Here is a 15174-nt window from a genome sequence, read left to right as displayed (position 1 = left end):
TTGTTTGTTTTTCTGGTTTTGTAGAGACAGGGGCCTCGCTATATTGCACAGGTTGGTCTTGAGCTCCTGGGCTCAAGCAATCTGCCCACCTCGGCCTCCCAAAGTTCTGGGTTTACAGGTGCGAGCCACTGTGCCTGGCCCAGGAAAGGTACTGCTAGACCAGAGGTCTGTCCTGAAGGAGGAGAGGAATTAAACCAGAAGAACGCATTTCCTGGAGGCCTACGTCACACTCTGGTACAGTTGTAAGTCTCCATCTGTGAAAACATAAAGCCCTCAAGTGGGGATTCCAGAGAAATCAGGTCACATCTCAAAATACACTCAGTCCCTCAGAGGATAAAGTTCTCAACATCATGACAATTACATTTTATATACTATTTAGTAGGGATTAAAGTTTGTAGAGCTAGCGGCTATTAAAAAAAAAGTTTAAGCTACGTGAAATCAGAGAATAAATCACGGTTCTGAATGTAAATTGGGAGTCTTGGGCAGCTTCCAAACTCTGCACTCCTCTTCTGAGGTCTTTTATCTTCTGGTGATATAAGCTATAGTCAAATAATAAAAGAGTCACTGAGATGCTCTTCTCCTTACTCAGCACTTCGCTTGACTGCTCAGACTTTAGGTACGCAGCAAGAAGTGAGCTCACAGTGAAGTTTAAACGGCAAAGGCACTTCCCATCATTAGAAATCCTCCTTTGGATGCACTCAGAAGACTTTCCAATGGTTGCCACTCTGTTAGGGGACTGCTTCCAAAGACTGTCTTGTAAAAATTAAATGCTTGCCACTCCCTTGAAATTCCGAGTAAAAAACCTACCTACCTAGACATTATCCTGAAATTATTTCTTAAATTCCTAAAGTCGTAACATCCAGGCGCAAATGACATCCCATCGCGTCACATCATCTGCAGTAGTTATGTTTTCAAAAGTTGCCATGAATGCCGTATTAGCCAATACTGAACCATTGCTCCTAGGGGAAAAACAGGACTAGGTTCCTACAGGCCTCTCTAGTCACATCATCTCATCAATATAGAACTTTGCTTTATGTGTGTTTCTGTTTAAAGACATGTCATTTAACATATATTGTTGATTCATTAATATTGAACTCACAGCCATCAGCACCACAACTCATGCTTGAAGAAACTAACATTACAAATTTTCTCTGCAAGGTACATTACAGCCTTTCCACACTTAGGAACACTAGACACTTCTGAACTATGCTTGGGGCTACTTTAAGCAGCAAAATCACCAACAAAAATGCAAATACATTTTAGTGAATAGGTGAATTTGCAAATACAGAATCCACAAAAACTGTGGAAGCACTATAGTTTGTTTTACTCTTATGACATTACTGGCATATAGTGCAAACCCCTTCATTAGGTGTCACAGTGGGGGTGTCCCAACAGATCTAAGCCATGGTGTGGCTCCTATCCTTAGGAACCCTGCAGTCCAGCAATGACCCTCAACTTCTTTTTTTTTTTTCAGACGGAGTCTTGCTCTGTCACCCAGGCAAGAGTGCAGTGGTGCGATCTCAGCTCACTGCAACCTCCGCCTCCCAAGTTCAAGTGATTCTCCTGCCTCAGCCTCCTGAGTAGCTGGGATTACAGGCGCCTGCCACCACACCCAGCTAATTTTTGTATTTTTAGTAGAGACAGGGTTTCACCATGTTGGCCAGGCTGGTCCAAACTCCTGACCTCAGGTGATCCACCGCCTCGGCCTCCCAAAGTGCTGGATTACAGGTGTGAGCCACCACGCCCAGCCGGCCCTCATCTTTTATCTTCCTGGATATACTTGGGGACTACCTCCCACTCCCTCACACCAGTAAGCCTCAAGGAGACCATGGTTTGAGAGCACTCCCATACCACCTTCACCCACCTCCATGCATATTCCAATACCATTCCCAGTAGGGCACACTCCTTCCACTCAAGAGAGACCTGCTAGAAAGGAAAAGGCTAACAGCAGCAACTGTGATGCAGGCAGAATAAATAATGTGACACAGAAATCGGCAAGAGTCCAAAGAACTCACTGAGGGACTGCTATGAAAAACTCCTATCCCATCTACTCAGTTACATCTGGTTTCTTTGTACTAACATCTATAAAAACACAAAAATAGGAAAAGGACTAATTCTGACCTCCTTATCCCAGCAATGAGTAATCTTCATCCATATCAAACAACTGAAAGAAAAAAAAAAGACCCCAAAAACTCTATGGATTTTTATTAGGAGATATATTTCCAAATAAATTCTATATTCTCCTTTTATTTATCAAAATTTATAATATCTTTGTTTTGTTCAAATGTAGAATCATCATCACAATAACTAAATACAACAACTTTTGGGCTGGGCACGGTGGCTCATGCCCGTAATCCTAGCACTTTGGGAGGCCGAGGCGGGCGGATCCCCTGAGGTCAGGAGTTCAAGACCAGCCTGGCCAACATGGTGAAACCCCGTCTCTTCTAAAAATATAAAAATTAGCCAGGCATAGTGGCAGGCACCTGTAATCCCAGCTACTCAGGAGTCTGAGGCAGGAGAATCGCTTGAACTCCGAAGGCAGCGGTTGCAGTGAGCTGAGACCGCACCACTGCACTCCAGCCTGGGCAACAAGAGTGAAACTCCATCTCTAAAAATAAAGAAATAAATACAAGAAGCTTTGAAAATATGTAGGCCCTCTAGCCACAGGAAACTTATTTTAAATGTATATACATATTTTTGGCAAGAACAAATATAATATCCTAGGATAAAATTCTATAAGAATAGAATATGACTCTAAAGAAAAAAAAAGAATGAGGTAGAAATTCCAGTGGTTAAAGATGAGCTTCTTTTTAAATGGATGACAGTGGGTATCAAATCTCTGTGGTATTTAGCTCCACTGGTTACACTTAAAATAATGATGTAACTGTTTTATTTCAAGATGCCAATATTTACAATACTCTGGAAATAACATCCTTTGCCTCTCTCAAGTTACGATGAAAAATTTTGGCTATCAACTCAAAGTGTGGGAGGGGGTAGACGGCTTTACAAAATTATTTTAGAAATCAGGTGAATAAAAAGCCGAGTTGGGCCCCTCGAAAAGAAGCTCACCCCTCAGTTCCAGCCTAGGCCAGGTCTTTACATTTTTCAAGAGAAGCTGGAAATCTGGATTTTCAACGTATAGTTTACCTGGGATTTTTTCTGGTATGTTGATTCAAAAACTTTTCAACAGCATGCAAGCCAAACTAAACACATCTTTAGGCCAACATTTTTCCTACTACCTTGGCTCTAAGCAACACTCACCCTCTTCAGTCAATTTTTCTGTGCACTTCAAGGAGGTTCACTCATTCAAGAGACCATCACTGAGCGCTTCCTGGTGTACCAGGCACTCACCTAGGCCCCAGGGTCACAGGGATGGCTGAAATACTAGCCCTCCCCTCAAGGACGGCACAGCGGAAGAGGAAACTGACAGGTAACCAACATTTTCAATGCAGTCTGTTCAATTCAGGGCTAGAGTTAGGACTGGGGAGAGTGGCCTACAGGACCTCCGCTTGGGTAGGTCAAGAATAAATGGTTTTATCTGCAAAGCCGTGTGGGGGAAGAGAAGCCAGGACTGGAAGAAAAAAGGTGTGACTCCATGTTAGTGACTCAGCAGGGCTACCTTAGAAGGCTCCAAGGGTCAAGGGGCCCACAAAGCAGACGGAACCAAAGGTCATGGCCATCCTAGGGCGCTTGAAAGAACAGAACACCTGCAGGAGACAAAAACCAGCCCCGCTCATTTTCAGCTCTTATGTTAAAAACAGGCACATGATGGAAATAAACCATTGAGACGAGATCCAAAAATAATCTTAACTGGGCACCAAAGCTCATAGAAAAATCCTTATTTTAATCACTTCTGTAAGGCAGCTGAAAGGTACAGACACCAAACTCAGCTTGGGAAGCAATCAACTTAATCTGCTTCTTTGAAAGATTAATTAAAATGGAGATTACCAATGGCTGCGGAGGAGCTGGGTCAGCCGACGGGCCCAGTTGAGATGAGCGATAAATTGTTTTAAAATCACACAAACACAGCTGTGGGCCAAACACAGAGATGGTGCATAAAATCAGCGTCTTCCTGGGCCCCTCATTCAGCTCCTTACGACTGAGTTAAAAACCCAAACCTCAGGAAGAGCAGAAGGTAGGGCTCTGACACACCAGGCAAGGAGCCTGCCCAGTGGACGTGGACATGGCCACAGGGAGCCTACGTGGCTGGAAGTGCTAAGCTGAACCAGCAACAGCTGCTGCGGGGAGAGGGGCAGAGGCACAGCCTGCAGGAGCTGCCAACACACTTGATCTTAACTCAAAGAAGATTGTAAGTGCTTGTTTAAGCCAATTTCAAGGATCTGCTCAGCTGAAGCCTAGACAGAAAGTTGAGATAGCAAAGCAACAGAAAAGGGATCAAATACCTTCTACATAGCCCTTACATCACAGAGGGCCTGGAAGAAGTGTTCTCCAGTGGAGGGCTACTTTTCCCCCACAGCATATGGCAAAAAGGGGGTTAAGCCAGAGACTCATGAAGACTCTGGTTGGAGGGCCCAGAATGAACCCATTATCCCTGGGCATAAGCCCTGAGAGGGAGAAAACCCCAACAGCAGTCACGAGAAAAATGACGATTTTGGCAACCGTTCCCCAAGTTCTTACCTCCCCAAGAGGAACAGTGGACGATGATGCGGACACAATAGTAAAGAAGACAGGACACCAGCAGCGCCCAGCAGGAGAGGGGCTGACCTTCCAAATTCACTGCTGCTCCGAGTTAAGGAGCCCTGGACCGGGGGCTACTGAACACTTAAAAACCAACTCTTTTGACCAGGCACAGTGGCTCATGCCTGTAATCCCAGCACTTTGGGAGGCCGAGGTGGGTGAATCACCTGAGGTCAGGAGTTCGAGGCCAGCCTGGTCAACATGATGAAACCCTGTCTCTACTAAAAATACAAAAATTAGCCAGGTGTGGTGGCGGGCACCTGTAATCCCAGCTACTCGGGAGGCTGAGGCAGGAGAATCGCTTGAACCCAGGAGGCAGAGGTTAACAACCCTTTTGTTTTTTGTTTCTTGAGACGGAGTCTCACTCTGTTGCCCAGGCTGGAGTGCAGTGGTGCAATCACGGCTCACGGCAACCTCCGCCTCCTGGGTTCATGCAATTCTCCTGCCTCAGCCTCCTAAGTAGCTGGGACTACCGGCACGCACCACCATGCCCGGCTAATTTTTGTATTTTTCATAGAGATGGGGTTTTACCACGTTGGCTAGGCTGGTCTCGAACTCCTGACCTCAAGTAATTCACCAACCTCGGCCTCCCAAAATGCTGGGATTACAGGCGTGACCCACTTCGCCTGGCCGAAAAACCAACCCTTCTACAGTAAGTTTTCCCCAGAAGCTAATAGAACATTCCTCACTACATTAGGTGTCAGAAGCCCTGAATTCCAGCCTGATCCTGGTGGCCCTTTACGATACTGAAAAATATTTATTTTGTCTTAAAGTTTCCTGGCATACAACAATCCTTGGAACCTCCACAGTGATGTCTTTTGTAGGCTAATGAGGTGACTGGTGGCTGAGATTCCCTAGGTGGCTTCAGGATGGGGGCTGCGCACTTCAAAAACCAAGGCAGGATTAGAGGGTTGGGAATTTCAGCCCCACTCCCAAACCTCTGTGGAGGCGGGGGCTGCAGGTCAAGGGGATCACTTGAGGCCAAGGGTTTGGGACCCACCTGGTCTCTACAAAAAAAAATTAATTAAAAAAAATTACTTGGGCGTAGTGGTGTGCACCTGGCTACCTGGGAGACTGAGGTGGGAGGACTGCTTGAACCCAGGAGTTGGAGGCTGCAGTTAGCTATGATCGCACTGCTGCACTCCAGCCTGGGCAATAGAGTGAGACCCTGTCTCTGCAAAAAAAAAAAAAAATTAAAATTTTAAAAAAATAAAATAAGTGTAACTGTTTACCCTCAGTAAGCAGCTACAAAGTGCACCCCAAGTTGGAGGCACACCATGCTGAGATGGGTGAGCTCACCTGGGCCAGCACCATGTCCCAGCCCTGCCCTCCAAGGCCTCCTGCACACAGCCTCTTTCCTGCCCGCCACCACACTGGTCCAGGCCCAGATCACAGCCCTGCTACAGGCTCTGAGGTCATTTTCTAAGGCTCAGTTCTGCTCATGTTTCCACATCCTGGATGTGTCACAAGCTAACACTATAAACACTTTAGCCTAGAACTCAAAACCCATCATGATCTGACCTTTACCCCCCTTTCTAACCTGGTTTCCCACTGGTTCCTTCATGCCCAGCTTGCTAATCTCCTCCCACCCTTGATGTCAACGCTACCACCTCCCAGGTGTGGCAGGGTAAGAAATCTATCTTTGTTGTCTGCCTCTGGCTCCTAGCACAGACCTCCAAAAGCCCTTGGAATTTGGAGTGATGGGGTGAAAGGAACATCTCTTGTTATTCATCATAAGCCCCTTTCAAGCATACCTAAGTTTATGCCAATGCGGTGACTCTTGGAAAAGGGGGGCTGGTTACCAGGGGAACCAACCAGGTGATGAGAGAGGGTTGGAATTTGCCAGTCCAGAAAGGGGAGAGGCACTGGAGGTTGAGTCAGTCACCAATGACCAGTGATTTACATCAATCATGGAATCTCCATAAAAACCCTAATTGGAGAGGTCTGGGGAGTTTCTGGTTGGTGAACACCTGGATATGAGGGAGGTGGGGCACCCGGAGAGGACAGCACGCTCCCCTGCTACCTCACCCCACCCTACACCTCGCCCCATGCAACTCTTCTATTTGGCTGTTCCTGAGTTGTATTTGTCATAATAAAACTGTAAACATAAGTGTCTCCCTAGATTCTGTGAGCCATTATCGCAAACGATCAAACGTGTGTTGGGGTGGTGTGAACCCTCAAAGGATGACCAGTCAGCCAAAAGCACGAGCCACAACCTAGGACTTGTGACTGGCGTCTGAAGTGGAGGGGGTGTCGGGAGCGGTCTTGTGGAACTGCCCTCAACCTGTGGGGTCTGCAATACCTGCACATAGTCAGTGTCACAGGTGAATTCTAGGACACACAGGTGTCCAAGAATTGGAGAACTGCTTAATGAGAAGGAAAAACCCACACATGTGTGAGGTGTGGAGCGTAAGCTGCCATTTTCCTTCACCTCCCGCCCTTGATGTCAACACTGTCATCTTCAGGGTAGTGTTCTGGCCGGCATGTCTGCTCAGCCACCGTCCCTGCCTTCAGAGCAGGACACTTCCCCATGCCTCAAGTTTGGACACATGCTCACGCGTCCATCATGTCTTCCCCCAGGTGGGCTGGGTGTCTCCATCTCTAAACTCACACAGCATTGATTTGGTCTCTGCTTACAGGATACAGGGAGTGTCTCCCAAAGCTGGGCCTGAAGCTCAACTCAGCCACTTAATTCGCTGAATGTCCCTGGGTGAGAAAATTTAAATGTCTGACCCCATCTCACTGAGGTCAGGAGGACAGATGGTGGTAACACACATCTAAAACACCTGCCGTGTTTTCCATTCTTTTCACCCATAACACTATGAGTTCCTTGAGTGAAATGTTTTTGCCTCTCTCAGAGAGCCTAGCACCATGAGTTACATTCAGTAGGAGCTAAAAGAAAATGTATTCCTTAAAAAAGGAAGAAAAGGCCAGGCGCAGTGTCTCACGCCTGGAATCTCAGCACTTTGGGAGGCCGAGGCGTGCGGATCACAAGGTCAGGAGATCGAGACCATCCTGACTAACATGGTGAAACCCCATCTCTACTTAAAATACAAAAAATCAGCCAGGCATGGTGGTGGGCGCCTGTAGTCCCAGCTACTTGGGAGGCTGAGGCAGGAGAATGGCGTGAACCCAGGAGGCGGAGCTTGCAGTGAGCAGACATCGCACCACTGCACTCCAGCCTGGGCAACAGAGCAAAACTGTGTCTCAAAAAAGAAAAAAAAAAAAAGTTATGTTTCAGATCCATTCATGACAGTCGATGAGCAGTCAGTTGTAGCTAAGAACCTGGTCCAGATCAGGATATGTGTGTGTGTGTGTTGTGTGTATACTTTCAAAACTAGGAAAATTTGGAATAAAAATTGAGGCTTACTATGTTTAAACTCATCCAAATTTCTAATGAAGTTGTTTTTTCACTAGAATGTAATATGGTGGTTACCTGGGCCTGGGGGTCAGGGGGTTGGGGAGACTTTTGTCAAAGGATACAAAATTTCAGCTGGGCGGAAAAAGTTCGAGAGATCTATTGTACAACATAGTGACTATGCTCAATAACAATGTACATGCTCTCAAAAATGGCTAAGACAGTCGATTTTAAGCATTCTCACTACAAAACAAGTATGTTAAGTAATACATATATTAACTAGATCAATTTAGTCGTTCCACAGTGTATACGTATTTCCAAATAACATATGGTACATGATAATAAATAAAAAGGAAGAAAATTCTGACAAATGCTATAATGTAGATGAACCATAAGGAAATTATGCTGAGTAGAATAAGGTAATCTCAACAGGCTAAGTACTGTATGATGCTACTTATGGGAAGTCCTTACAGTAGATAAATTCAGGAACAAAGTAGAATGGTAGGTGTCAGGGGCTGGGGGGAGAGGGAAGGAGGAGTTGTGGGGGTTTTGTTATGTTTTTTGTTTTTGATTTTTTGTTTTGTTTTTTTGAGACAGAGTCTTGCTGTATCACCCAGGCTGGAGTGCAATGGCACCATCTCGGCTCACTGCAGCCTCCACCTCCTGGGTTCCAGTGATTCTCCTGCCTCAGCCTCCCGAGTAGCTGGGATTAAAGGTGCACACCACTGCGCCCGGCTAATTTTGTATGTTTAGTAGAAACGGAGTTTCACCATGTTGGTCAGGCTGGTCTCGAACTCCTGACCACAGGTGATCCACCACCTTGGCCTCCCAAAGTGCTAGGATTATAGGTGTGAGCCACCATACCCAGACTGTTGTGTGTGTGTGTGTGTGTGTGTGTGTGTGTGTGTGTGTGTGTGTGTGTTTTAAGACAAGTCTCGCTCTGCTATCCAGGCTGGAGTGCAGTGGTGCAATTACCATTTATCTGATTTTCAAATCATTTCACCATTTTCAGTTATATGAGCTGTTAATGACAGTAACTATCCCATAAATTTAATATAGATACCCCAGATTGTTCTGAGGGAGAAACTCTATTTTGAGTCCTGGATGATTCGGTTCTAGTCTTCCTAATTTCCTTATGCTTGCCATTACAGTGCACTGTATATGGCACTGTGAGGAAGATAGAATTCTTATTCTCAAATTCACCTGCTGGTACTGTAAGGACATTTTAACAGACCTCCTAAATTTAACCGACTAGGGTGTTTTGTTTTTCTTTAAGAAACATTTGAAAATCATCCTCCCAAAAGGGAATATTTTATTCATGCCAGTTTAAGTAGTGACAGGAAAATATTCAGTACTTAAAATGGAATTTTTTTAAAAAAAAAACGGTCAGCATGAATTTCCAAAGGCATCTGGAAAATTGGCAAAAGAATTAAGAATGTGAAAAGCAACCGGTGATCCCAGCTGGGGTGAAACTGCCTTCCTGTGGAAACCCTGAATAGAAGATAAGCTTCTAAGATTGATTGCTTGATGTATTTTCTTCACGTGTCATACCGACCTAAGACTGCTTTAGGAATTCCCACAGACAAGCCCCTGGAAAGTTAATTTACATAGTGATTCCAATTTAATCAGAGAAAAAAAAGCGCACACCTACAGCTTGTTCCCAGGGCCCCACACGAGCTTGAAGTTAAAGTATTTTATTTTGTATTGAGAATAACAAGAATCCAGGCAAAGATCTTAAAAGTTCAATCTTCCCCCTCTACCCTTCATGGCCAAAAGACTGAGATACCAACATATCATGGCCTGAGAAAGGGTTTTCCTCATTCACGAGAGAAGACAGTGTTGGCCCAACACTGAGCTCTGGAGTTTTTGCCAGAACTGAGCTTGGACCCCTTCCCACCTCCTACTCACTCAGTGCTGGACTCTGAGCACATTAGTTGACCCCACACAGAATCTCATCAAGTTGATTCATAAAGTCAGGACTATGCACAGCATCCTCTTATTCACGCACGCTGAGCCTGAGTTCATTCTGAATCTAGTGGGCCAGAAGGATGGCTCCATGGGGACAGCTGGACCCGTATTCCAGGCTTGGATAGGTGACTCGCTCACTAGCTGTGTGATCTCAGGCAAGTCCCTCAACCCTTCTGGGCTCCCCTTTCCTCTTGGGTCCTTTACACGTTCAACTAGAAGCTTCTGCTCCCACGTGACATGACCCAAGGGGGAACACAGAGACTGGAAACAGGCAGGCCGCACAAGTCCCGGAGCTCATGGTTAGCCCTGGCCCTGCACTCTTACCTGGGTTTTGCCTGGGCACAATGGACCCTATTCTACCCTCAACTAGTTGTAGGATCTTGAATAATGGGGCTTAACTTTCTGTGCCTGATGATAAAGATAGTTTAGAGACAGACGCAGAGACAGATATAGTGACAGAGATAAAGACAGAGACAGAGCTAGAGATACAATGTCTCTTCTAGCTCTAGAATTCTACTTATATGAGAAATTCCTTCCATTCTGAATAAAACAGAAACTAAGGTTGAGCAAAGTGGCTCGTTCCTATAATCCCAGCAATTAGGAAGCTGAGACAGGAGGATCACTTGAGGCCAGGAGTTTGAGACCAGTCTAGGCAATGGAGCAAGACCCCATCTTTTTTTTTAATTTTTAAAAAATAGAGACAACTACTTTATAGTTCTTCGGCCACTGGTGCAAATCACTAGCAAATGCAGTATGAAAATTTTGCATCAGCCTAGAATAAGGACACCGTGCAGTACAAGCGCTTTATAAAAGGTAAAAATATGGGAGACACAGGACTATTCATTCCTCCAGAACAGTTTATTGGTCATGCACATGTCCTCAAATTAAATTCCCCCCAAGATCACCAGCCACCTCCAAAAGTTAAACTCACCTTGCCCCATGGGGCAGTACCTCCCATGCACAGCACAAAGATGACCCACAGGAAAAATAGCCTTCTCTTTGAGGCTCAAGGAGATGTTCTACTACAAGTGCCTATGATGAATTCATCCCTTCCACTGACCTAAATGCAGATAGAAGGCATCAAAAAAAAAAAAATCAAATGACAATCCAAAGCCACAGATTTTGTGACCATTTTGCTCTCAATCCTATTCCCCAAAAAGGAAGCACCTTCAGACAGTAGGTGACAAGGACACTGTGTCCAGAGAGGGCGTTTTCATCTAACTACAACTTTCAAACTCACGGCCATTAACATTCACCCAAAATAACTGGACGGTCGCCAACCAGGAAAGGGCACGTTACTAAAACCGGCCCTCCAGCCTCCGAGAGGCTCAGCAGAATTCTGCTTGCTGTGAGTAGGGAAGGAAGCAAGGTCCGTTTATTCTGCCAACGTGCAGAGAGGCACAGTAACTAGGTCACGTTCTCACTCAGGCCTGGATGAAACCACCTGGATGCTCCAAGCCCTCGACCCTGTGGTGCTGGGCAGAAGCTGAGTCTCCTGCACTGAGCACCTCTCCTTGAAGCCTGAAGACACCTCTGGCCACGCACCCCAAGGAGAGCAGTGTCGGGATGTTCCCAGAATCCTTGATGTCCCAAAGAGCCTGTCCCAAGAGCAATGGGCAGAACATGAGCCTTGGTCTAGGCACAGACCCGGGGCTGGCACGCGCCACCGCCAACCACCTGCCACCCAAGCCCCTCAGCCCCCTCTGCAGGGAGTTTAAGCAGTAACTGACCACACACACCCCCACGCCACCCTAGCATAGAGAACACTTAAATCTGGAGCCGGTGGAATCACCAGAAACCCAAATAATTAGCCTCTCTCTAAGCAGAAGCTGATGGAAGCTCACAGTTGACCCATCTCGCCTCTTCCTCCAGACCTTGGACAGTTCGGACAGGAAGGACCTTCCATGGAGTATGGTGGTGTCTCCATCAGCTGCGGGATGTAAATCACACAGACGACACGACAATGTGCTTCCCAAGTGAAATCGCAAGCCACGCCTTTACCACAGGCTCATCAAGTGTTTTCCTCCAACGACAGGCTTTCTAGAACAGCACGACGTGCCTCCAGGGGAGCGTGGTAACAAAATCACATTCGTGCTGCATCTCATGACTTCCTAAGCGGTGGGATGGTTTTCCCTTCACAGCAGACAAACCTCGCATTGCCACACAGTATCTGAAAAACTGCTGGAGCCTCTAGCACCAGGTAATGACGGAGCTGTCTTTGAGCCCCGCAGAAGTCTCCCAAGTAGGCATTTTTAACAATTTATTAATTTGAAACGCATGTCAAGTGCGATGTGTTTTTGCTCTTGCCTTTTAACCTCTGCAATTAGCAGACAGGTATGTTTTCTTGTGCCTCTTAACAGCCCCCAACAGAGAAGACAAAACACTCAGACTGCCAAAAACATTTCCTGGGCCAAGAAGGCACACCAGCATAGACGAAGGCTTTTTTCTCTGCTGTAAACCAGTTTTTGCCTCTGCTCTAAACCTCGACACTCTTATTGACAGACAGAGAATCTAGAAGCTGGAGTCTGGGGGAAAAGCTGAAAGCAAGAAAACTGGTTAAGTTTCAAGGTTGATTCGGGGAGAATTCGACAGTAACAAGGGCTTGGGCCGGACACGGTGGCTCACACGTGTAATCTCAGCACTTTGGGAGGTCAAGGCGAACGGATCACCTGAGGTCAGGAGTTCGAGATCAGCCTGGCCAACATGACAAAACCCCATCTCTACTAAAAACGCAAAAATTAGCCAGGCGCGGCAGCACACACACGCCTGTACTTCCAGCTACTTGGGAGGCTGTGCCAGGGTCTTCTTTGGTGAGCGCATTTCTGGAGACGATCCCAGAAGCCTCCTGAGAGTCACCTCAACCTACTCAAAGAACAAGCAAAGATGCCTGGCTGGCAAGATGCCTACAGAAAGGGAGGTTCCCAGGGGAGAAAAGAGCTGAGGCTTCTTCCCTCCCACAATGGGCTCCATCTGCTCACTCACTCATGACAGCAACTAAGCATTGGTGGGGCGCCAGCAGGGGCGAAAGGGAAATTTTTGAGCCCAATCTTTCACAATGAATAAAATAGTTCAGAACTTACATCCCGATAGAGGATAGTTAGCATTTATTGAGCAATTATTATGACATAAAGATACACACACAGGCCAGGTACGGTAGCGCGCATGCCTGTAATGCTAGCATTTTAGGAGGCTGGGGTGGGCGGATCGCTTGAGCACAGGAGTTTGAGACCAGGCTGAGCAACATAGCGAGAACCCATCTCTACCAAACAAAATACAAAAATTAGCCAGGGTTCCAGCTACTCAGGAGGCTGAAGTGGGAGGGTCACTTGAGCCTTGTGGGTGGAAGTTGCAGTGAGCCGAGATTGCACCACTGCACTCCAGCCTGGGCCACGGAGCCAGACCCTGTCTCAAAAAAAAAAGCAACCGAGATACACATAATATAACTTTCATTAAGAGTTTACAATGTCTATATATATATATATATATAATATATATAAAATATATATATATCTCAAACTCAATGAAAGTTAGCCATTATATATTATACATATAATGTGTGTGTCAAAGCGTGGAGGCTGTCACTACTCTATGAATAGCAATAATTGTAAAATGAAATATGTAACGGTAACTTTTTTTTTTTTTTTTTGAGATGGAGTCTCTCTTGGACGCCCAGGCTGGAGGGCAGTGGTGCAATCTCAACTCACTGCAACATCCGCCTCCTGGGTTTAAGCAATTCTCCTGCCTCACCCTCCTGAGTAGCTGGGACTACAGGTGCCCGCCATCACACCTGGCTAATTTTTTTGTATTTTTAGTAGAGACGGGGTTTCACCATGTTGGCCAGGCTGGTCTCAAACACCTGACCTCAAGTGATCCGCCCGCCTCAGCTTCCCAAAATGCTGGGATTACAGGCGTGAGCTACTGCGCCCGGCTGAGTAAAGTTATCTTCGTAGTTCTACATTATTATTATTTTTTATTAAAGCATCAAAACATTATATTGTATGTGAATTTACTTCAAACTTCTTTTTCTGCTAACTAGTACATGATTATTATAGAAAATCTAGGAAACACAGCAAGGCAAGAAGGAGAAAATTAAACTCATCTGTCATTTCACCACCTTCAGATGACTGCTGTTAATATCGTGAATGTACACACACACTTCCAGCCCTCTCCCTATAAATATAATTACAAATGTTCTTCCACAAAATTGGGATCATATTATTTGTTAACTTATTTTTTACATTAAGCAGTATATTGTCTGCCCACGTCCTTCAATAACATTCTGCATCGCAACTTAAAGCCTGCAGAGTATCCCATAATATTGATGTGCCACAGTTTATTTTACATTATTAAATTAGTAGTTTCATTTTTTTTTTTGAGACAGGGTTTTTGTTTTGTTTTTTTTTCGAGACAGAGTTTGTCAGTTTGTGGCCCAAGCTGGAGTGCAGTGGAGTGGTACAATCTCAGCTCACTGCAACCTCCACCTCTGGGCTTCAAGCAATCCTCCTATTGGTCTCCAGAGTAGCTGGGACCATAGGCACACACCACCATACCCAACTAATTTTTGTATTTCTTGTAGAGACAGGGTCTCACTATGTTGCCCAGACTAGTCTTGAACTTCTGAGCTCAAGCAATCGGTCCACCTTGGCCTACCAAAGTGCTGGAATTACATACAGGAGCCACCACGCTGGGCTCTATTTGAGCTTTCAGTTGCCATAGGAAATATTCCATAGATTGACTGCTTTTTTTGTAAAAGCTTCATTGAGATACAATCCAAAATTCACCAATTTAAAATGTACAATTCAGGCCGGGCACAGTGGCTCACGCCTGTAATCCCAGCATTTTGGGAGGCCAAGGCAGGTGGATCACCTGAGGTCAGGAGTTCAAGACCAGCGTGACCAACATGCTGAAACCCAGTTTCTATTAAAAATACAAAAATAGCCAGGCGTGGTGGCGCACGCCTGTGATCCCAGCTACTTGAGAGGCTGAGGCAAGAGAATCGCTTGAACCCAGGTGGTGGAGGTTGCAGTGAGCCAAGACTGCACCACTGCACTCCAGCCTGGGCAACAAGAGTGAATCTCCATCTTAAAAAAAAAAAAAAAAAGTACAATTCAATGGTTCTCAGTATAATTACAGAACTGTGTAATGACCAT

General features: G+C 45.7%; 1 protein-coding gene across 6 annotated transcripts in view; it reads right to left on the bottom strand.

Annotated features, from left to right (window-relative positions):
* CAMK1D (calcium/calmodulin dependent protein kinase ID) overlaps positions 1 to 15174 on the bottom strand; it is a 481509-nt gene that overhangs the window by 429219 nt on the left and 37116 nt on the right. The window contains exon 1 of one of the 6 annotated variants that reach the window (XM_034929968.3): positions 11899 to 11997. The exons of 4 other annotated variants lie outside the window; for them this stretch is intronic. In XM_034929968.3, coding sequence (XP_034785859.1) covers positions 11899 to 11951 — 53 coding nt within the window. In that variant the 5' untranslated portion in view covers positions 11952 to 11997. Of the gene's footprint in view, positions 1 to 11868; positions 11998 to 15174 lie in introns of those variants that run through there. One more of the 6 variants, XM_034929967.3, reaches the window with a different exon arrangement.

Source organism: Pan paniscus, chromosome 8 (assembly GCF_029289425.2).
Source record: "Pan paniscus chromosome 8, NHGRI_mPanPan1-v2.0_pri, whole genome shotgun sequence".
NCBI lineage: Eukaryota > Metazoa > Chordata > Mammalia > Primates > Hominidae > Pan > Pan paniscus.
Note: the sequence above shows the minus strand (reverse complement) of the source record. Positions and strands in the feature narration are given on the sequence as shown.